The 22,658-nt window shown below is 38.0% G+C and overlaps 1 protein-coding gene across 4 annotated transcripts in view; it reads right to left on the bottom strand.

Moving 5' to 3' along the window:
• Nucleotides 1–1,074: 1,074 nt before the first annotated feature.
• Nucleotides 1,075–22,658, bottom strand: part of herc2 (HECT and RLD domain containing E3 ubiquitin protein ligase 2) — a 53,825-nt gene continuing 32,241 nt past the window's right edge. For all 4 annotated transcript variants that reach the window (XM_051895990.1, XM_051895993.1, XM_051895992.1 and 1 more), the window contains exons 48-92: nucleotides 22,309–22,477; nucleotides 21,997–22,122; nucleotides 21,640–21,748; nucleotides 21,414–21,553; nucleotides 21,106–21,296; nucleotides 20,782–20,887; nucleotides 20,592–20,683; nucleotides 20,332–20,507; nucleotides 20,137–20,248; nucleotides 19,701–19,782; nucleotides 19,241–19,384; nucleotides 19,068–19,158; nucleotides 18,792–18,969; nucleotides 18,138–18,219; nucleotides 17,821–17,992; nucleotides 17,548–17,692; nucleotides 17,158–17,383; nucleotides 16,886–17,057; nucleotides 16,578–16,764; nucleotides 16,208–16,351; nucleotides 15,205–15,396; nucleotides 14,948–15,101; nucleotides 13,966–14,073; nucleotides 13,741–13,872; nucleotides 13,488–13,646; nucleotides 12,834–12,952; nucleotides 12,603–12,728; nucleotides 12,364–12,519; nucleotides 11,927–12,042; nucleotides 11,608–11,806; nucleotides 11,212–11,426; nucleotides 10,301–10,478; nucleotides 10,026–10,187; nucleotides 9,839–9,930; nucleotides 9,606–9,745; nucleotides 8,379–8,566; nucleotides 8,053–8,250; nucleotides 7,890–7,973; nucleotides 6,930–7,071; nucleotides 6,623–6,817; nucleotides 6,388–6,500; nucleotides 4,411–4,601; nucleotides 4,207–4,312; nucleotides 3,905–4,117; nucleotides 1,075–2,098 (exon numbers count right to left, since the gene is read on the bottom strand). In XM_051895990.1, the coding sequence (XP_051751950.1) occupies nucleotides 1,826–2,098; nucleotides 3,905–4,117; nucleotides 4,207–4,312; nucleotides 4,411–4,601; nucleotides 6,388–6,500; nucleotides 6,623–6,817; nucleotides 6,930–7,071; nucleotides 7,890–7,973; nucleotides 8,053–8,250; nucleotides 8,379–8,566; nucleotides 9,606–9,745; nucleotides 9,839–9,930; nucleotides 10,026–10,187; nucleotides 10,301–10,478; nucleotides 11,212–11,426; nucleotides 11,608–11,806; nucleotides 11,927–12,042; nucleotides 12,364–12,519; nucleotides 12,603–12,728; nucleotides 12,834–12,952; nucleotides 13,488–13,646; nucleotides 13,741–13,872; nucleotides 13,966–14,073; nucleotides 14,948–15,101; nucleotides 15,205–15,396; nucleotides 16,208–16,351; nucleotides 16,578–16,764; nucleotides 16,886–17,057; nucleotides 17,158–17,383; nucleotides 17,548–17,692; nucleotides 17,821–17,992; nucleotides 18,138–18,219; nucleotides 18,792–18,969; nucleotides 19,068–19,158; nucleotides 19,241–19,384; nucleotides 19,701–19,782; nucleotides 20,137–20,248; nucleotides 20,332–20,507; nucleotides 20,592–20,683; nucleotides 20,782–20,887; nucleotides 21,106–21,296; nucleotides 21,414–21,553; nucleotides 21,640–21,748; nucleotides 21,997–22,122; nucleotides 22,309–22,477 (6,795 nt within the window). In that variant the 3' untranslated portion in view covers nucleotides 1,075–1,825. The remainder of the gene's footprint in view (nucleotides 2,099–3,904; nucleotides 4,118–4,206; nucleotides 4,313–4,410; nucleotides 4,602–6,387; nucleotides 6,501–6,622; nucleotides 6,818–6,929; nucleotides 7,072–7,889; nucleotides 7,974–8,052; nucleotides 8,251–8,378; nucleotides 8,567–9,605; nucleotides 9,746–9,838; nucleotides 9,931–10,025; nucleotides 10,188–10,300; nucleotides 10,479–11,211; nucleotides 11,427–11,607; nucleotides 11,807–11,926; nucleotides 12,043–12,363; nucleotides 12,520–12,602; nucleotides 12,729–12,833; nucleotides 12,953–13,487; nucleotides 13,647–13,740; nucleotides 13,873–13,965; nucleotides 14,074–14,947; nucleotides 15,102–15,204; nucleotides 15,397–16,207; nucleotides 16,352–16,577; nucleotides 16,765–16,885; nucleotides 17,058–17,157; nucleotides 17,384–17,547; nucleotides 17,693–17,820; nucleotides 17,993–18,137; nucleotides 18,220–18,791; nucleotides 18,970–19,067; nucleotides 19,159–19,240; nucleotides 19,385–19,700; nucleotides 19,783–20,136; nucleotides 20,249–20,331; nucleotides 20,508–20,591; nucleotides 20,684–20,781; nucleotides 20,888–21,105; nucleotides 21,297–21,413; nucleotides 21,554–21,639; nucleotides 21,749–21,996; nucleotides 22,123–22,308; nucleotides 22,478–22,658) is intronic.

The raw sequence follows: 22,658 nt of genomic DNA, 5'->3' as shown, positions 1-22,658 counted from the left end.
ACCCGACATGAGTAGAGCACCTGACACATTCCAGCATAATGCGCTCTGTGATTTCTGCTTATGAAAGAAAGAAAAAAGCATTAAGACGGTGAAGAATGCTCCTGATTTCTAAGCCAAATTAAGCCAACCCATTTTTTCTTTCTGTCATGCACCCCTAATATCCTTTCATCTCCTCAGCCTACGTCACACTTTGATGTAGGCAGAGGATAGAGGAAGCGGGTTTACTATGTAAACTTTGACCTCTGAGCTTACTACTGTGGCCCATTAACAACAAAGCCTGTGAACCAAAAGTAATGTATGCAGAGCTTGAAGGCTCAGCCGATTCACGGATAAACATCACTTGACTTTCCTATGGCTGCACGTGAGAACTGTAAGGGGGTGGAAGTGGTCACTCTCTACCACGTAAGCCAGTATGAGTTGTGCAAGTCATTATGGGGATTTTATTAAACCGTTTACGTTTCAGAGGAACGTGCCTTAAAAGGTCTGGAAATCCCACACAAGACCAAAGCCAAAGTAGACTGAATCTAAAGTGTGTTAACCTGAAACAATGCCAATCGCTTACATATTTGGGGATTGCAAATATTAAATAAATAAAAATGTAGTTTTAGAATGAGTATGACTTCATTATTATCAATTATTATTACCAGTATCAACACTGAAAGGAAACATTAGGAGGTAGGAATTACATTTCAAAATTTGGGGGTGTGGTTTAATCTCACAAAAATATTCAACCATTACCAATCTTTCCTGTTGGACAGTGAATATGGATTTATAATATTGGCCATCATATTGTTTATTGAACATATTAGCTGTCGGTACTGCTCAAAATGCTATGCTAACACAGTCTACAAAAAAAGTATAATTATGTAATTTAGAAGAAAAAAAAAAAAAAAAGATTCTGTGCATTTCAAATAGTATATTGACCAATATTTTGACTGATAAATATCAATATCAGCTAGTTGTTTTTAAGGTCTGTATGGAATTTTTCCCCAATTCAAATGTGCAATACAAACACTCAAATATACAATTATATAAATTCAAAATCGGAAAAAAAATAAAATAATAATAATAAACTTTCAAGAGAAATTTGGTTTAAATTTATTAACAGAAATTAACATTTATTTATAACATGGGAATGAGATTTCTCATAAACACATGGCACAATCAAATTATATACATTCCATAAGGAGAACAGTGCAGACACATATGGGAGGAGAGGATAGTGACCGACAACCTAAAAACAACCCCTGATCAGGCTTCCACTGACCAAATGAGAACACAAAATGTCCTGCTCCAAGTTAAAAAGGTTCTTAAAGAAACACTGCTGTTTTCAAATAAAGAGGCGAAGCTAAAGTTCATAATACTAGCTATTTAACACAAAATTGATGTGAAGATCTTCACATAAATGCCTGTCAGGAGTCGTCTACCACAGTGCTAGGCTAAGCGGTCTGTCCTCTGTAATAAAACATGAACACAACGTTTAACACAAAGAGATGTGTAGTTTCTCCTGTCTTCCTGGTTCTCTTCACAACAAAGATTAAAAAAAAAATATCTCTCTATCTTGCTTTTCACCAGCTTATAGTGCTTTAAAGCTAATTGCACATGATATACACTTATTTCTCTTCATTTAGTTGTATTTGTGTCTATGCACATATTAATAAGTGAGGTTAAAACAAACATTTTCAGTTCAGTTTTCATTTAAACTTTTTTCTTGTCAGCTTATTTTCAAGACTTACTACAACTTATCACACCATGTCTGTGTGTGTGTGTGTGTTCGTGTGTATGTGCGTGTTTGTGAGACGGAGTTTAACCAGCGGTTAAGAGTTCAGTGTCCTGTTAGGTAATCCTGTGTAGAGTCGGAAGCAAACGAGTCCGCATCCTCATTGTCAGAGTCGTCGCTGCTGTCATCTGCGGCAGGCTCACCGCTCAAAGCAATCCGTGCGTAGTCATCCGTGTCAATGGACTTGCAGAAGTGAATGGCGTATTTGAGTTTCTCCTCCAAGACTAGCTTACAGGAGTAGCGAGGCAGCTTGAGCAGGAAGAAGCAGGTGTAGGACTCCGGGAGGAAATGGTCGGGTGGGTTGTATTTATCCAGAACCTGGGCAAATATGGCAAAAACTCTAAAAATGAGCAATGAGCAATATGCACACATATGTATATAAAGAAAGCATGAACTGTAGGGGGGGGGGCGCTCATTTTAGCTATTTATGGAAATGTTTGTGCACATGTGTGTTGGTTTTATCCATCCTATTCATTGCATTTATGGACTTGTTTTAACTCGTTCTTAATCATCTTGTGTATTTATTTATTAATCAAGGTGAAGCAAGAGTTAATTAAAAAAAAAAAAAAAAAAAAAATGGTATGCTCCAATTAGTAAGCGGGAAAATTGGAGTATTTAGGGTAGCCGTTGTCATGACAAATTGGGTCCTCCCTCGAAATTGGGTCTCCCCAAACTGTCAGTATATACGAATTATATTAATTTAAAATACCCATATACTGTAGCTTACTATATTATGCGCAAGAAAACAAATTAGTGCATAATAAAACCAATTGAATGTAATTTCTTACACTTTATTGTTAATTCAAGTGTAAGTTAACTGTTAATTAATAAATAATAATTATAAAAGCCTATTAAGTGAATAATTGAACATCATTAATTTGTTTTATTTATAACTGAAATATCTGGACATTTAACACTTGAAGAGTTTATTTGCAAAAAACGATAAACAGCAATTTAAAAAAAGAAAAAAAAAAAAAAAAAAAAAAAACTGTCTGCGTTATTCTCCACATATAGGACGTACTGAACCCTAAATATTTTGTGTTAAAAAAAGCCGGTATTGTCCACTGTGAAGGCATCGCGAGTTCACGTTTCACAGCAGAAACTGACAAGCGCCCTTGTTGTTTGTGTACAGAACCCGGTAAGTCCATTTTAGCTAATCAGTGCGCAGTATTCAGGCTGCTAGTCACTTCGAAAAGACGCAAAAAAACAACGACTGTTGGAGTTATCTACTTTTGCTGAAAAAACAAACTTTTAATATATGAAAAAACATACTTTCCATGAACTTTAATTTTGTAAGTTACCTGTATTGTTTTAGTTATTATTACTAAATCAAAACAACCCAACTGCAGTTTGATTGATATTACTTGGAATGCACAATCAAAAACATGATTTATCAGAATTAATAAAAAAAGGAATTAACTGTTTTTGCAAATGAACTCTTCACTTAATTCAACACAATTACATTAAAGATGATTGTAAATACATGTAGGGTAAGTGAAAATGCACGTATAAACTAAGCTATCAGGCTAATCGGGTATCTGTATGCTATGCTAGTACATAAGATAACTAATAGAGACATAAATTGTCATCATAACGTAATTGAAACAACATTTATTATAACATGATTTTTGTAGGACTTGTAAACAGACACTAAAGAGAGTACATTTTAAAAGCAATATGAACCAATGGGATCGAGTGGGGTCCTAATGGAGACCCGATTTCAGGGGGGACCCAATTTGTCACTACACTTTCACTAGTTGAAGGGAGGAATGGATGACGTATTATGGTTTAAGTGAATTTGAACAAGGTTATTAAAGCGCTGCTTGAGCGCACTGTCCATTCACGTCCATAAATGATGAAGAGGAGAGTTGATAATGTACCCAGCATTTCTAGTTTTTAAAGATAACCTGTTTTATTTCTGCTCCCAACCAAATTTATTTGCACATTTTGCACTTCCGCTTGTATTAAACACCTTTTTGGTCGCTCCCGTGTTTACATCTTGGTGCAATTCTCCTTGTGACCGCCTGGGTCCCCAGTACAGTTTGGACTGACATATGGGTGGGTAGATTTTAATTTCGGGTGAAACCATCCCTTCAAGTGATGCTTTTCAGAGTTACAAGTTACCTGCACCACAAAGTCTCTTCCACGGAAGTCTGCAATGGTCCTGGGAAGGCGCGTGCGACCCCAGACGAACCGGAGAAAGAGTGAGCGTTCCGTGTTAGAGAAAGACTCCATCACCTCCCAGAACCACTGGATGAGAGGAGCAGTGGGCTCCACCCCCTTATACGTGGCCACTGATTTGAGCAGGTGCAGGGGGATGTCAGGGCTACCACACACCTAGACAAACACAAACAAGTGACATGAAGTCTAATAAGAATTCCTGACGACATGTTTGCTCAGTGTGTTTATGTTGAAGCAGCACTCACCATGGTCTCCAGCTCATAGCCAGTAAAGAGAGAGAGGAGAGGCACCGGTACCACACGAGCCATACCCTCCCTTACTGCAGACACCTGCTCATCGAATTCATGCAGCCTGGAAGAACAAAACAACAACATACCAGCAATATTTATTTTATTCATGAAGTGGTTCTTTACTCAGGATGTGTTGGTAAAAAATCAAATTAGTCACACCTGTAGTTTATTGCTAGCCGCACATATTCGCTGCGGTTCTCTAAGGTGATGTGGGAATGTTTGGAGCTGAGCTGGACTTCCTGTCCACAGGCACTGGGCACAGTGAAGGGCAGAGGCATAGCCTCAAACTCCTCCGCAGATGCCTCGTTATCTCTGATATACATCAGACCGGGAATGAAGTCCTTGTCCACCTAACACAAAATGAAAAGGTGAGGTAAAATATTGTGGAAAACAAGCGAGCAAAACGTTATTTTTATAAATACACCGTTCAAAATGTAGGGTACAATTTAAAAAAAAAAAAATTAATACTTTAATTTAGCCTTTGATCAAATGAAAAATGTGATCAAATTGATCAAATGTGAAAAAATAAAGACATTTACTGTGTTAAAAAATATTTCTATTTCAAATAAACACTTCTTTTGAACCTTCCATTCGCCAAAAAAAAAAATCCTGATAAAAACAATATATAATGACTTCCACAAAAATAAGCAGCACAACTGTTTTCAACATTGATAATAATAGGAAATGTTTCCTAAGCACCAAATCAGCATATTATAATTTTGTAGAATGATTTCTGAAGGATTATATGACACTGAAGACTAGAGTAATGGCTGCTGAAAATTCATCTTTGACATCACAAGAATAAATTAAATTTTCAAATACATTAAAATAGAAAACTGTACTTACTGTATTAACATTTAACAATATTACTCTTTTTACTGTATTTTTGATAAATAAAATCATTTTTACAGCATAAGAGACTTCTTTCAAAAACTTACAAACCCCAAACATTTAAACTACAGTGAATTTAAATAAAAAATTGCCACTTTTCAGATTCAGGTACCAGCAAACCTTAAAGTTGTAGTTGGATGAACTGAGTAATCTAGCAGGAGAATGTTCTATGGAGGAGACTGTTTCCATGACTTAGGTTTATTCAAGATTCATTCAACAAAGATGACTAAATATAATCTAAACCTGTGCAAATGACCATAGAAAAGGAATGAAAGGAATGTGTGGGTGTCTTTGAGTGCATCACAGTCAGCGTCTCACTGTTGTCTTGTGCTTGGTAATCTTTCTCTTTAACCTTTCTGATATCTCCAGGCAAAAGCAACAAACAACAGCTGCTCTGTGAGCAAGAGACATCCTGCGCTGAGAAACGCCATCACTGCAGACGTCTCAGCAACACATGATCTCCGCGTGAATGCAGGAGATGCGTACACTCACATTCATTTTTACACATCACACGTGCATGTGCGCACACTCTCTCACGCTTTATACCTCAAAGATCATTCAATTAAAAAAAAAAAGAAAAGCTATATATGTATTAAGTGTATAACATTCCTGTAATTTTATGTAAGCAACTGCTGAGAAATGCAGTATTACTGTAGCATAAACATACCACATAGATTTAGAGAAAGCTGCTTACAGTACATATGCATTACAGGCGCTAGGTTTTATGACTGTCATCTATATCAGCTGACCACAATCAGGACAAAGGTACAGAATGCACAAGAGGTATGTGCTCTCATTATGTTCATTTATATAATGGATTCAAGAGGCCTTGCCATAAGCTGCAACTACAGACATAATTACTATGTCATGTATAATCCTGAAGTGCTGATTGAAAAAAAACAACAACAAAAAAAAAAAAAACAACAAAAAAGCCAAGACAAAACACCACCAAAAAGCCGCAAAACACCAAAAAAAAAAAAAAAAAAACATCAAAAAGGCCCTAAAACAAAACACCACCAAAAAACAGCAAAAACAAAACACCAAGAAAAAAAAGCCCCAAAAACAAAACAAAAAAAACAGACCAAAAACAGAACACCAAAAAACCCTACCAAAAATGGAACAAAAACAAAAAAAAAAACTTCTACTTAAATAATAATACTACTTAAATAATAGTAAAAATCTAGGTTAATTTTGTAAGAATTTTAGTAAATTTTAATAACCGTGGATTCACACACACAGTCCTACCTCACTGAGATCAGCGATGGTCAGGTTCATGCCTGCCAGCTGTTTCCACACAGGTTCAGCCAGGTACAGACTTAGAGGACTTCCTGTACGGATTGCTATGCCTAGGAGCACCCCTGTACACAAATAAAAACAGAATAGTTTACCAACAAATCTAATGAAGGAAATACCACAGCTGTGAAATTATAGACTTTTCCCATCAAGTCTTTTCAGTGTAGGAAACACAAGCAGGTGGTACCTAGGAAGCGGAACATGCTGATGTGCAGAGGGGACTTGGCAGCTGGGTTGAGCAGGAAGCAATCTCTGTTTGCTCCTGACTCGTCTCGCCCATTAGGAGTTACGATGAGGAGAGGAGTGAGACCGTTCTGTAGTTCCTCACACATTTCAGCAATAGATTCACTGTATCCACCGCCACAGTCATCGACCGACTCGCCTACAAACACACACAAGGTTAGAAACATGGTGTAGATGGACCATGATCTAAGAGCCTTTTCTCCAAATCCCCTCTTTCATGTAGAAGCATCCCTCTCTAAATATAAACTCACCCACAAACTTGACCTTCCAGACCCGGTGTGGCAGCAGCAGACTGTCAGGGCTGAAAGAGCTCATCTTCGCACACATCTGCCCGAACACTGACTTGGTGCCATCTGGCCCTGCCAGTCCTCCTTTACTGCGGGAACGCTTGACCTGATAGAAAGAATGAGAGAGTATGAATTATTACAGGGTTCTCCATATACAGCACTTCTGCTCTGAAGTACTGTATAAATTCCACTCTTATGCTTTCCAGCTCTAAGACTTTGCAGATCCCAGCCAGACTCAAGGGGCCCTATTAGAGGGCCACTGGCCCATGAAGATACATATTTGGGGGTAAATCTCATGACGAGCAGATCCAAAAATAAATCACACATTCATATGCTGTTTAATGAACTCATCTCTCAAAATATTAAGATTTAGTGCTGCTAACTCTCACTCAAAATGGAAGCTAAAATAAAATGGATAAAAATCACAAGGTGTACACAGTACTTGTGTGTCCATGCTGACAGGAAGGAGCAGGAAATGCAACAGTAATTACGGTGATTAGGGAAAGGGAGACAATTTTACGGAGGACCCGCTAGCTATTTTGGCCCATTAAAAGTAATTGTTCATTTTGGATTCTGCTTACCATCCTAATGAACTCCCAAACCAAGTGGGAAATGCAAGTAAAAATTAGCTTTGGTGTGGAAATAACATGCATTTTTGGTGAATGTTTTTCAAAATTGAAACAAATACAATTAAATAAAATTTAAAATTGCAACAAATAACGATTGTCTGATTCTTACTAAAGGTAACTATTTAATGTACTGACATAAGCACCTGCAAATATGCAACTTTTTAAATGTTATAATTACATAACTAAATAAATGAATTAATTCATTCACACAAAACATTTATTTTGGTGAGATGGTGAGATTTACTGCATTGTGGTTGAATGGAAATCTCAAACCACATTTTGTACACAAGTGTACCTGTATCCTGTTCAGCTCCACCACTGGACCATGCTGTCGGTCTCTAACCATGGTGGCCTGCACCACCTTACGGAATGCTGCCTCCTATAGATATTGAACACAAAAATGTAAATAAATATACTTAGGAATTGTAATAAATAATACTCCTTTAAAATATTCTCACCTTGCCCTGTGATATGAGGATTCCACGGAGTGTGTCAAAGCCAACGGAGACACCATGTCCAGTCTCGCCCAGTCGTCCTTCTAGGTCAAACATTGGGATGCACGGGCAGAAGAGCTCCGAAATGTGGTGCAGTAGGAGTAATCGGTTCCTCAGGCCGATGATGGCAATTTCCTGCAAGTGGTTGTACTCCATAGGAACCTACAGACAAACATTTAATTATTTACACACAGCATTTAGCATATTTAAAAGGCTGAATGTTTAAATATTTAGTTCTTTGACATTTTTTGTAGCCTTATGCGATTTAGCTATATTTGGTGACACGGTACCTGAGCAGGCAGTTTTCCAGCATTGGTAGGTTTACTAGTGGACCAGGCAAGTGTGTGTGCTGAGCCACAAGCCACACGGTTGATCTTCTTGCCCTGCAGTGCTGCCACCAGCCTGGGCCGCTGAATAGCATTGGTGGTCCCATCACCGAGCTGACCCTCATCATTGTCACCCCATGTGTACACTTCACCTGTGCATTTACATTTGTGTATTTAGCAAATACTTCCCAAAATAAAAATGACTAATTATACAGACTGTCCCAGACAAGAGAAAATACTAAATATCTATATATAGGGTATCTGCAGGTTTTTTAAAATAAAATTTAAGGCTTTTTAAGACCTGCACAAACAAAATTAATACCATATAGTAGGGGAAGAGCAAATTCTATGCTAGCGACCAAACCATAAAATTATGATTTAAAACAACTTTACCATTCAAATAATAAAAGGTTTTCACAAAAACAAAGTTTTATAAAATGATAAACCTCACGTTTCTGCCCTTAAACCATTTTTAAGAAAAGAGGTGAGCCAAAATTATAAATGAGTATATTTATATTAATTTAAAATATGATGTATATCCAAATTTTAAGAATAGCATAGTTAAAATTTTTTAGCTTCTTTTCGAACCACCAGCTGAATGAAAATGCAGATGGTGCTTACGGAACAGCAGAAATATAGTGGTTACCCTGGTAATCCCTGTATACAATGCAGCTGCATCTTTAAAAATGCGATGAGTTTGTAGGAATGATATAAACACCATAAGGTAAACATGATCATAATTCTTTAACAGTAAATCAAGAACAATAGATTGGCACAATTGCACAGTATTCATGGATTGTAAACAGCCCTGAAACCGTAAATCTGTATAATGTGCAACAGCGTCACGTTTTTCTTTGAAAAGTGCAGCGGTCACATTTATTTAATTAAATCAACACCCTTTGAAGTTTAATATTCAAGTTTATTAAGCCATTTCGTGATTCTTGTTTTACTGTCCCCAAATTGAAATAATAATTAAGACTTTTCTTATACCATTTAAGATACTTAAGACTTGTTATGGCCTTAAATTTGATAAAACTAAATTTGAGACTTTAAGGACTCAGGGGGAGCCTATATATAAAATATAAAAAATGCTTTAAAGACCCTATAGATCTTAAACAAGATTATAATAAGGGTTACAAAGGCCTGCTTAACACAAATAAAAACAAAAACACTGAAGTCCAGATGACCTACCATCCTCTGTGCAGCACACACAGTGAAGAGAACCAGTTGCTATGGCAATGACCTTCTTGCCTTGCAAACCCTGGACCTGCCGGGGTCTGCGAACATGATCATCCGAGCCGTGTCCCAGCCTGTGGTAGTCTCCCTTCCCCCTAAAACACACATGAACATGTAAACAACTCTATATGTGTCCTCAGTAAATAAAAGATCAGTTTATGGTACCACTGTATTGTGGAATTGATTACCATGTGTAAACTGCTCCAGACTTGGTGAGAGCCACAGAGAACTGAGAGCCGCATTCCACTTTCACAACACCCAATCCGGTTAATGAGTCAATCTAAGCAGAGAAAGAGAGAATGAGATGTGAAGAGTCATACAGGAATCACTAACAAGAAAATCTTTGTGCTTGAGTAACTGCACAAGTAGTCTCACCTTCATAGGCACTTTACATCCGTCACTACCTCCTCGGCCCAATTTGCCATAGTCTCCATCCCCCCATGACCACACCATGTCATCATCAGTCAGACACAGAGTCTGGGCGTCCCCGCTGCCGCATGCAACGTCTATCACCCGGTGACCCTGCAGAGCCTCCACCTATACACATGCAAAGGCAATGCACATATTATACATTATACCACTAACTAAACTTTATTTAAAATCCCTTTTCAAAATTGCCCAGTACCAATAAAAATGCATAATGAACGCACCAGTTTTGGTTTAAGCTGGTCTTCACTGTCTCCATGACCCAGGCGACCATAGCGACCTTTGCCCCATGTGTAGAGCTCTCCAGTGGCTGTAATGCAGGCGCTATGGGCCCCACCGGCCGCAATGTCCACCACTTCCACACCTCTGAGAGACTCAATCACGCGTGGACGGTCACAAGGGCTGGGGAAAAGACCACACATACTGTACTGCTTAGTACAAGCTGCTATAACAAATCAGTGATCGTCTAGCACACATATTTGAGTGAGTAATAACTTTTGATTCTTTAAGGAACTACAGGAAGTACTGTGGTACCATACAGTGATGTAGTAATATGATGGTATTCTGACATATCCCATGGTATAGAGTTCAGAATTTAAAAGGATAATCAAAGACACGGTTACGATTTCAATAGTCCACTTTAGACATTCTACTAACTACAAGTAATTTTGCAACTACATGTCATCTAACATTTATTAGTGTATTAGTAAGACAGTTAGGTAAGGGTTAGTAAAATAAGTTGATGTACTTGCAAAGTTACTTAAAGTCAGTAGAATGTATGTTGGTGAACCATCAAAATATTGTTAGCAGATATTAAGCAGACAGTCTAATAATACTCTAATGACTGCTAGTTGACATGTAGTTGCAAAGTTACTTATAGTTAGTAGAATGTCTAAAGTGGACTATCGAAATAAAGTGTTGTCAAATACACTTCAAAAGAATACCACTGGATGGGTTCTAAAAATCATGGTACAACTATGGTACCACGTCCAATAATATACTTTTCTGTAAGCATTTGTCTTCTCTGTGAAAATGGAAAAAAGTTATGATGAAAGTATGCAAAAATCACTGCATGAGATTAACCAAAGGTGCCCATGTGAAAAGACAACAGTAGTAACCACAGTATGGGGCTGACCTTCTGTTTCCATGACCTAGTTTCCCATCTTCAGCCTCTCCCCAGGAGTACAGTTCTCCTTCAGAGGAGAGAGCCAAACAGTGCTTGCCCCCAGAGTTCACAGCCACCTTCCGGATAAAAACATGCTGAATTGACTCCAGCAGGGTCGGAGTGGAGACGGACTCTGTGCCTCCTATTCCCAGTCGACCGCCGGCACCATATCCTGTAGCGTACAGCTGAGGACAGCAAAGAGAAGTTACTAATGACATTATTCAGCTGACATAATGAATAATACTAGAGACTAGAGCAACTGCTACAACAGAGGTCCTACACAACATAGTTGCAGTTACAAATCTAAAGCAACCTTGCTGGTTGGAAATTAAACATTTTAAAATGTAAAAGCAGATGAAACCTTACTTTTCCATCAGCAGTGACAGCAAACAGGGTCTGCTCTCCACCGATCAGCTGAACAGGTCGCAGTGTGGCTAAAGCTTCTGTTGGTGTGGGAACCTTGACTTTTGCTCCTTCAATACCACCTAACTGACCCCGGTGATTGTGTCCCCAGCCATAGATGGTCCCACTGCCGCCCGCTGAGAGAGTCCAATCATCTGGCCGTCTATATAACAGTAAACCAGAAAAAATAACAAAATTTAACAAATGACTTTGGAATCCTGACCATTAAAAGGTGCACCAAGCCATTTTTGCTTATGTTTCACTAGTTGAAACAACACATTACCTGTTCATCCACTGAACTAACTGCTCATCCTGCTCCCTTTTAAAAAGGTCATGACTCTCATGAAGCGTGTTCATATTCTCATAGTCTGCCATCAGCTCACGGATTTTCTTTGCCACCTAGTCAAAATGAAGAGATTTTAGGATCAGTATCAGTTGTACTTGAAAATGTTTTTACATTATATAAATATTACAGTAAAAAATTCTGTATGTACATTTTTTTTTTTACACAGGAAAGCAAAGATATTTCATTAAATCAGATGCATATACATATAAGAAGGTATAAATGTATAAAATAGCTTACAAAATGCTTCACTTGGGTAATTAAGTTAATAGCACTGTCAAGTTGATGTCAAGATATCATCTGTCATTTTTGTCTTGACTGTCAAGAATCTCAACCATAAAGTTCTCTCATTTCAAACCATTATTAGAAATCCCTACCTCATCCAAGAAAGGGCGGGGCAAAGGGGTCCTCTTGTCCAGAGCCACTGCCACTCTGGAGGCGGTACAATAGCGACGGAACCACGCCCATTTGTGTGTCTCAGCACAGCATGGAAGAGTGTCCAACTCTAGATCACATGCAAGTGCCACCAACACCTAAAGAAGACAAAAATAAAACATTTTTTCTGTAAAACTCATCTTTCAAAACTTAAGTAATTCTGTTAGGCAGACAAACACACCTTGAAGAACGGGCTGTGGAGTAGCTGTTTGCCACCCCTGACTATAGGTTCCTCATACTCATACTGTCTCTGTAAAGCCTCAGGAAGTCCTTTCACCAGAGCAGCTAATGCACTTCCTGTAAAACTCTACACAACATGCAGAAAAAGTTAATTATACAATTACAAATACATACATATACATATAGTCTAACCATTCAATACATTACAATACAAAAATGTACATTGTCTAACCATAGAGCGAGCCTCTCCTTCGCTATCTCCTAAGAGGCGGTTGATGTTTATGGATTGCCCATATTCGGTGGTAAGGAGCTTGCGTAGCCTTTGCAGGGCCCACATACGATGACCTGCCGCTGACCATGCACATAGAAACAGAGACACAGAAAATATTGATTATAAAACTTCAAATTTGAGATTTCAGGATAGCATAAAATAACCTTGTAATATTTACATTACATAGACATTTAAATTTAAAATTAGTCTTGTATAATATTCGAAATTACAAATAAAAAAAATAAAAAAAATTATATATATTACACACACACACACACACACACACACACACACTCAAACTCTTTCGTATCTAATAAAGCAATTAAATTGTTTTTAAATTATTCTGAAAATTCTACCATTCTGATAATAGAACTACACATTTAGGTAGCATTGTGGTTTTGAAACAATTCCAATGTCTATGATAACATCCTAAAAATCGATTTTTTTTAAACTTTATTTATATTTAATAAAAAAAAAAAAAAAAACAAACTTGAATTTCCACGATGAATGGCCTATTTCAATGTCAGAAAGGAACATTTCACCAAAATGAGACAAGTTTGTGGGTATAATAATATAAAAACTATAAACCCTTCTTTCAAAAGGTTCTTCTCTTACCCAACGCGCTGAGCTGGGCACAAGCAGCAAGTGAGGCTGCCAACCTCGGCACGATGCTGCGATTTGAAGCAAAGTTCAGGCGAAAGTCTAGCAGACATGTTACTAGATCCATCGAAGGGCAAGACAGAATGCAACGGTCTGACAGGAGGTCTTTAGGACCTGCAAGTAATTCAATAAAAGGTCAAGCACTTCAGAATATCATATTACATATGAAGCATAAAAAATGAAGTGATGTCACATTAAACTGATGTACCAGCAGCAGGCATGATGGGATAGACAGTGAAGCGCCATCCCCAGCCATTAACAGATCCGTCACTGGTGAACTTCCATTTGAGCTCATCTCCTGGAATCCTCAATTCACTGGACCAATCAGACCACTCACGACCTGAAGGGGTGGAGACAAGTAAAGTTGTGTGACCAATAGTTCTAACAACAACTTTTTGACTGGTGTTTAAATAAAAAGACAAAATAATGTCACCTGATCGAACAGACACAATCCTATTGGCTCCATCCATAATGGTAAGTGGGTCATGCCTCCTTTCTGTTGAACACTGGCGATCAAACTCTACCCTCAACCCTTCAGCACCTGAAATCATTTCAATAATAAAAAAAAAAAATATTCAAATCTCCTAAATTTTATTCATTATTTTCCACAGAGCATCTATACTACAATTCAAAAGTTTGGGGTGAGTAATATGTTTAAGAAATTAATCGTTTTATTCAGCAAGGATGCATTAAATCGATCAAAAGTGCTGTAAAGACCTTTACATTTTTATTTTATAAAAAAATAAATAAATAGATAAATAAATAAATAAATATAATCTTTTGAACTTTCTATTAAAAAGATCCTGAAAAAAAAAGAATCATGGTTTCCACAAATATATTATGCAGCAGCATAACTGTTTTTTTTAACATTGATAATAATAAGAAATGTTTCTTGAGCATCGAATCAGCATATTAGAATGATTTCTGAATAATAATATTAATAATACAATTTATTTATAGGCACCTTTCAAAACACTCAAGGACACCGTACAGTAGAATGATAGTCATAAAACAAATCAAGACACGATACAACAAGCAACAGCTATATAACACAATATTTAAAACTGATCAGAGAAAGCTAATTTAAATAGGTAGGTTTGATCATGTGACACTGAAGACTGGAGTAATGATGCTGAAAATTCAGCCTTTCCCTATCACAGGAATAGATTACATATAAACATTTAAAATGAGAAATTTTAAATTGTAATAATATTTCACAATATGTTTGTTCTTCCTGTATTTATCATCAAATAATAATGAGTTAATTCATTCCCATTTGCTTTTCACTGTGCTAAAGTTTAACACTTAGGTTTAGGGATTTGTTCAATTGAGCAATAACAACCATTTGGCAAGCACCACTAATGAGGTTGTGAAAGCTGCTGAGATATTACATAAACAGAAAAACACAAGGTGACCTGGTATTTTCACAGTTCCACTGGTGGAAGTGTCGTCAGTGTACGGGTGACTGCTCTCCACCACCACAGGCTGTGAGGACAGTCGTCCACTTTGAGAGTCTGTGGCCACATCCTCTAACTCAGTCACACACAGCTCCAGCAGCATATCTGCCACCTGCATAAAAATTCATTCAGATATGAGCACAAAGATTTAAAAGATGAAATCCATTTTAGAAAACATGTAGTTAGTAACAAAAGAGCCGTTTTTTGGTTTTTACCTGTGGGAAGGCTGTACCCATGCCAGATAGCACAGCAGACAGCACTTCCTTGCCTTTATCGCCTGAGCGCAGAGACACAGCCAGTTTCAACAAGTCTACCATCACACGTGTGTCATCGGGAACCAGCAGACTGGTGAACTCATCCAGATATTGTGGCTCTGGGCCCACTGCTTTACTCTGGCTCTCAGAGTCCTGTACCAATAAATCAAACCAAGCCACTATAAATATCACTTCAGTTTATTTATACAGTAGTCAACATTTGAAGTGGATCAAAACCATCAAAGTTGTCCTAAAACATTCTTCTTAGGACAACTTTGATGAACTTTTTTGATCCACTTCAAATGTTGACTACTCTATATGGGATTATGGCACAACATACAAATGTAATCTTTTTTTCCAAACAGACTTAAATTGCATGCATTTCATTTTAATTGTCAGGAACAAACATTTACAAAGTATGATCAACAGGAACATTTCTATGACCGGTAGACAAGAATTCACTTAGGTCATTCTGCTATTTTTCCTCTATAATGCTCAAGCAAAGAGCCATACATTTATAGGATTCCTTAATCCAAAATAAATAAATAAATTTTAAAAATAAATAAAATAAAAGAAAATAGCTGGCTTTGTCAAACAACAGGACAATAAATCCCTTTCGGTAAACAAAACAAGAAACACACAAGCATAAATTGTGACATGCATCCATGATTATTAATTCATTATCGCAGTTTAAGAAAATTTGAAATAAGTTTTCAGGCTGGTGAATCAAACATTTATATAAAAAAATAAATAAATAAAATAAAAATCAAATCAAATAAACTTAATAAATAAATAAAAATAAACCAATTGAATTTGAACCAATTGAAATCAATAAATAAAATCAATCAATTAAAAATCAAATCAATCAAATTAAACAAATTAAAATAAAAAGCATATAAACAAAAACAAACAAACAAATAAATACATTTATAAACACTATTGCAAGAAAGCATTTGTGACTGACCTCCTTGGTTTTGGTCATGGTCTCAGCAATGATGCTGGCGGCACCAGGGTCATCTGTGACTGGGATGAAGGGCCGAGATGAGGCAGAGGCAGCGGAAGGGGTCACTGCTGAAGACGGGGTAGTGGCATCCTCAGATGTGGTCACCTAGACCACACAATAACATACAACAGAATGAGCATTTAAATGCAGAGCATGTACTGTTTTTTCTTTGTTTTGTTTTTTTTTTTTCGTGAAAGGGAAAGAAAGAGAAAAAAAAAAAAAAAAAAAAAAAGAAGGAGAAAGAGTTGAACATTTTGGGATACTGAAAATTAATCACAAAATAAACAAAAAAAAAAAGTACAGCAAATGTGAATGAGGCAGCATTCTTCACCTCTCCTCGTTTGCTGTCCATCCAGGGGTGTGGACTGACCCTCTCCTCTGTCTCTGAGGGCAGGGCTGGACCCTCAGCCTCACAGGGACTGGAAGCTGATGAACAATCTGAAGGTGGCACCGGAGAGCTGGAGGGACATTCCAAAGGAATCATACAGGCAGGCATCAATGCTCCCACCACTGCATCCCTACGGATTTCAAATGACATGAGGGTGATTAAGTGATACCAGAGCTTTTATTTTATTTTATGGAACAGAAAAACAAATCAACCTGGGATGAAAAGTAGTTCTAAAGCCATTAAAGTCATACCTGGCATACATGATCTGCAGGGCAGAGAGCACATGGGACAGGGCCTGCTGTTTGGCCAGATTACCATCCAGAGAGAGCAGGATCTTTGCCAGAGATGGCCTATTGGGCTTCACATTGCTCACACCATTCAGCTTATTACTCAGTAAAGATGGGTCACTGTCTGATGGCACACCTATAAGAAAAAAAACAACAAAAAAAACACCCACAAAACTTCAACTTTAAGTAATAGGCACACAGCCACACCAAAGCAATTGAAATGGGGCAGATTTTACCAAGATAAGAGGCTCCAAGAGAGTCTCTGGCAGTCTGGAAGAGGACAGGTTCATGGACAGAGGGTGTGGTGACATCTACGGTGGTCCAGGCCACGCTGTGAGAGGAGCCGCAGGCCACACGGGTAATTTTCTGCCCCTCTAGACCCTGCACCAGAGTAGGCTTCCTGTTGACCGTGGTTGTGCCGTTTCCCTGCTGCCCATGGTCATTATCCCCCCACGCGTACACCTACCGAAACAACACTTCATCTTACACAAGCACTAAAGCAAATAGCTTTTCATCAACAAAAGGCGAGTTGTGTTTAGCATGCATCATCAGTTGTTTAATGTGCCAAAATAAAAAACCAAGCAAAGTATGCAGGTAAATGCAAAAGAAAAAAAAACGTAGCCCACCTGTCCAGTGTCTGTGACAGCCAGGCAGTGCAGAGCCCCCACAGCCACATGAACAATCTTCTTCCCCCTCAGTCCTTCAACCATCTGGGGTTTGCGCACGTGAACGTCTGTGCCGTGACCCAGTCGGAAGTAATCGCCCTTACCCCTGCACAATACAACATGACGACATTTCAATCATGTTAGGGATTACTCGGGGAAAAAAAGTAACTCATACCAATCATGAATTGTATTGTAATGCCTCTGAAAAATCCAAATCTCCTCTTAAATTCATACCAGGTCCAGACAACTCCAGATTTGGTGAGGGCAAGGGAGAATTGAGCTCCACATTCGATCTGACACACCCCCTGCCCATTCAGACGTTCAATGTTCTGAGGAATGTTACAGCCTTCACTGCCGCCACGGCCCAGCTTCCCAAAGTCTCCATCTCCCCATGAGAACACTAGTCCTACAAAACATACATAAACATACATTCATATACCTTCAGCAATGTATAAAAAAAATAAAAATAAAAAACACAACACCACCACAAACATCAAAAGAAAAACAAAACACCTCAAATTAAATCTACAAAACAAAATGCAGGTATCTACCTTCATCCGTAAGGGCGAGAGTCTGGGCATCTCGACTGCCACAAGCTACCTGGACAACACGATGGCCTATAAGCACCTTGACCTGCAAACCAGATACAGACAAGTTTGATCCAGTGCAATGAGGGACACACTGTACTAAACAGAATTCAGTTTATTTAAATTGTTGTACAAAGCGCATAAGCAAAGTTTCTTTAAAACAAGTCAGTTCACTCTGCAGTCATCTTGGCAATTTGACAGATGTTTTCTATGTACGCAACAAGCATACAAGTACAGCTCCTATTTACATGAATGGGGAAAGACTGAAATCTCCAAAATGGTCAAGATTCAATTTCAAGTACATATTAAAAAATAAATAAATTCTGACAATGACATTATAGCTCATTTAGCTCAAATCGCACTTAAAACTCTATTTTTCAGTCTTGTCCAGTTAATGGACAAAAAAAAAAAATTATTAAAAGGGCAGTTGGCTCTTATAACTCAAAAGCTGGACTTGGAGCTGCCGAATTGAGCATTATTGTGAATTTCTCCCATTCATTTTTCAAAAAGTTGTACATCACCTCCACCTTATATGGATTGCTCTGCAAAAAAAATACTGGAACCCTGCAGTTCTAAACCGAGAATTCTTGAGTTTACTGAGATAAGTAAAACAAATACCATTTTGGGTCTGAGCTGAGTGGTGTTGTCCCCATGGCCCAGGCGGCCATATTCACCCAGACCCCAGCTGTACAATTCTCCACTGGAGGTGATGGCAGCACTGTGAGAGCTACCACAGGCGATATCTCGAATGCGCTTGGTTTTCAACGCCTCGATTAGCCGTGGCTTATCACAGTTCCTGGTTTAAAAAAAAAAATAAATAAATAAATTCTCATCACATCCCTCTAGAAATCTTGTACATGTTCTACATTACTGTTGAAGTTGCAAATAACCTACATTCGGCTGAAGTGCCCAAGCTTGCCATCATCTCCTTCACCCCAAGAGAACACTTTACCATCCACAGTCAATGCCATGGCATGCCTTCCACCTGCACACAAACAGTGTATCCAATTTAAAGAACCAGTTCTGACAACATGGGATGCTTTCCTTAAAATGGAAAAAGGGCATACCTGAATGTACAGCAACCTTTTTGACCACATAGTTGCTGAGGGCAGATATCTGTCTTGGTATGGGGATGGTTCCACTGGACAGTCCTAAACCAAGTCTTCCATTAGTGGCCTCTCCACAGGCATATACTTTACCTTCAGCAGTCACTGTAAAGACAAAGAATCAATCATTCATTTGGTTAATGAGTAAAATGTAATACTATAATAATACGCATTCAATGCCATGGCAAATAAAGTAATTTCAGATTTAAAATACAACTAGGAAGACACATTGGTATCTTGCATCATACTGCAAAAGGGCACACAAAGTCATTTGTTAGTGATTTTTACAGCCTTGCGTCACACACCCAGGGTTGGAAATTTCATACATCCCTTAACTACTGGTATAAATCACTGTAATACATGGCATTAAGCAGCCAGAAAAGGATAAAAGGCCTGCTTTTGTTATTTTTAAACAACTCACCAGCAAAAAGACTTTTAGAGCCTCCAGCCACCTGCACTACATTCAGAGCAGACAGCGTCTCTGAGAATGATGGGACTTTGATCTGAGAGAGAAAACAAAACACCAAGATTTATCATTGTAAGCTATAGCTTAAAAAAAAAAAAAAAAAAAAAAAAGTAAAGCCTTTCAAAACTTCAAGGCCTTTACCGAAAATATTATAGATTTGTCTTTGAAAGCTGTAGCTTAAAAAAAAAAAAAAAAAAAAAAGTTATGCTATCAAACCTTCAAGGCCTTTACAGAAATTATAGATTTGTCTTTGCAAGCTGTAGCTAAAAAAAAAAAAAAAAAAAAAAAAAGGTTTTTAAACATTCAAGGCCTTTACGGAAAATATTGTTTTATATCAAATAAATACATTTTAAAAACTACAAAACTGAATGCCTTTTTTCACATTACTGACCTTGGACCCCTTAAGTCCTCCAAGTTGGTCTTTATCATTGAGACCCCAGACAAAGACTTTAGTTCTGATGGTGGCAGCAGACTCCAGCCCGGACAACCTCTTTCGAGACAGACTGCAAAGAGAGATTGAAAAAAGAACCTCAATGACATACCAGATAATGCATTTTCTTCTATGATAAATCCTCAAATCACACACCTTCCAGTCGCTGTCTTCTCATCTTCCTCTTCCTCATTGTCAGACGCCAGGAAAGGCACAGTAGCCAGATCTTCATCCTCTGCACGGACACGACCCACAATGCTCAAGCCATGGATCTTACAGTCGATCCCTGAACTCCGGCACTGTTTTATGGCAATCTCGATGTACCTGTGATACTGAACACACAAATACAAGAGTGCTCAGCATCCCTAAAGAAACAGCCCAAAAGAACAGACGTTTGTGAGGAAATTCAAACCAACATCTGTGCAGTCATTGAGTAGAGAGACCGCGGTGTCTGTGGGATTGATGTTGATGGTCTTCAGCTCAATCAAGTTATTGAGCGAGCTTCCACCTGAAGGACAAACGCAGTTTATTAGGTCACCCATTAAAGGTTAGATTATGACTGACCTGAAAGGCTTCTTGTGTTTTTTTTTTTTTGTTTTTTTTTACCTGACACCACCACCAGTGAAGGCATGTAGCTGCTGTCAGCTGGATCTACGATCATTTTCAGTCTGTGGACCAAGATATCAGGGAAAAGCTCCAACCTGATCCAGTGCTATTGAAAACCAGCAAAATAAAACATATAATTGATTTTCAATTAAACTTTCAAACAAGTGTTTCGAATTGATCTTTAATATGCGAACAAGAAAATTAACACTGTAACTAAATTGTTGTTTTACTAAACTGTAACTTTATTGCAAGTATAGTTTTTTAAAAAATATCTTACTGACCCCAAACATTTGAATGCTAGTGTATGCATATAATGAGACAGACCTTGCCCTGAGAGCCTGAGGACTGCCAGCACTGCTCTCCACAGTCAATGAGCCGACACGCCTGGTTAACGGAGGACGACACGCTGAGGTTCTTTACCACTCTGGACCACTCGTCAATCAGCATACCACGCTGACTGCTGTGATGTCTCTTCAGCTGCTTTCCTGAGCGCCCACTGAAGGTTTGTGACTGACCTAAAGAGAAATTATTAGGTCAAAAAGGACTGGTTACATCCCATGAAGAAGTTTACACTGCTGTAATGCCAAACTACATAAAGTAGCTATTAAATTATACACAGAAATTTCTCAGACCTGGTTCATTTATTCGTCCGAATGAATGTCTAGGGTTGTGTTTACGGGTCTTGAAGCAGCTCTCACAAAAGTCAAAGTCATCACAGCTCCGACACTTAAACCTGGGGCCGTTTATAGGGAACATCTGACATCCATCACACCTAAGGAAAGTGAAAGGTGAGAAAATGTTTGTTAGTTGTTTATTTATTCATTGTCTTGATATTATTTGCACTTGTACTGTGTGTACCTGACACCAGGATGTATGCTGGGCACAAGCTCCATCTCTGACAGCAGTCCAGTCCAGTGTGACTGCTGAGGAAAGTCCACTATCACATCTTTCCCATTGGCACTGAAGGCTGGACACAAATGTTACACACAATGATGAAACTTAAATACAGTTCTTAATTATAGCTGAATAGACAGCCCTGTTCTACAGGTTTGAGATGTATAGCAAAACAAAATTGCTATATACAAAAAGGGATAGCTCACCCAAAAATGGAAAACATACCAGTTTTGAATAACATGAGGATGAGCCACTCATTTTAGAGGTGAACTATTCCTCTAAACCTGTGACAGAAAAATTGTTTAAACACAATCATGTTACCTTTGACCACACCCACACTCCTGTGAGTGACAGATCCCCACTTGTACTTCGGTGTTGTGACCGAGGGCTTCACTCGCACTTTATCACCAATCTTTATGTGAGACGGAGAACTCTGAGGAGGAAATCCTGGGAAACACAGAAATGCAAATAAATAAATAAATAAATATTTTATAATGACAATTCACTATAACTGAAAGCTTTAATTTATAAAAAAAAAAAAAAAAAAGGTTTAAATATAATTAAAATAAAAATGCAGTTAGGACTTATACAGTCCTTATAAACGGTTTAAGAGCAGATCAGAACGAGAATTACCCAGCAGCTCAGTGTGGATGTAACGGACCCAGTAAGTTCCTCCTTTTTGCTGCCAGTCACACTGCACATTTAGATCATGCAGGCCATCTCTGTCCAGCTTGATCACTTTCCCCACATCTCCCTCATATACTTCCTCATATGTCCTACAGCAACGCACCATCATGCCCACCTGCAACACACAGTTCAATCAGTTCTTAATTAGTGTTCTTGTTTTCCAGTAAAATTTTAAATATTTACTAAAGAAAAATTGCATAACATTTTTCCAGAAGAATAATAGCTTTTTCTCATTTTAAGCATAAATTTAGGTTGCTTCTACATCACATTAATCTCATTTTAAGGATGTTTCAATA

Source organism: Ctenopharyngodon idella, chromosome 6, assembly GCF_019924925.1.
Source record: "Ctenopharyngodon idella isolate HZGC_01 chromosome 6, HZGC01, whole genome shotgun sequence".
NCBI lineage: Eukaryota > Metazoa > Chordata > Actinopteri > Cypriniformes > Xenocyprididae > Ctenopharyngodon > Ctenopharyngodon idella.
The sequence above is the reverse complement of the archived record's forward strand: the minus strand, read 5'-3'. Positions and strand labels throughout refer to the sequence as shown.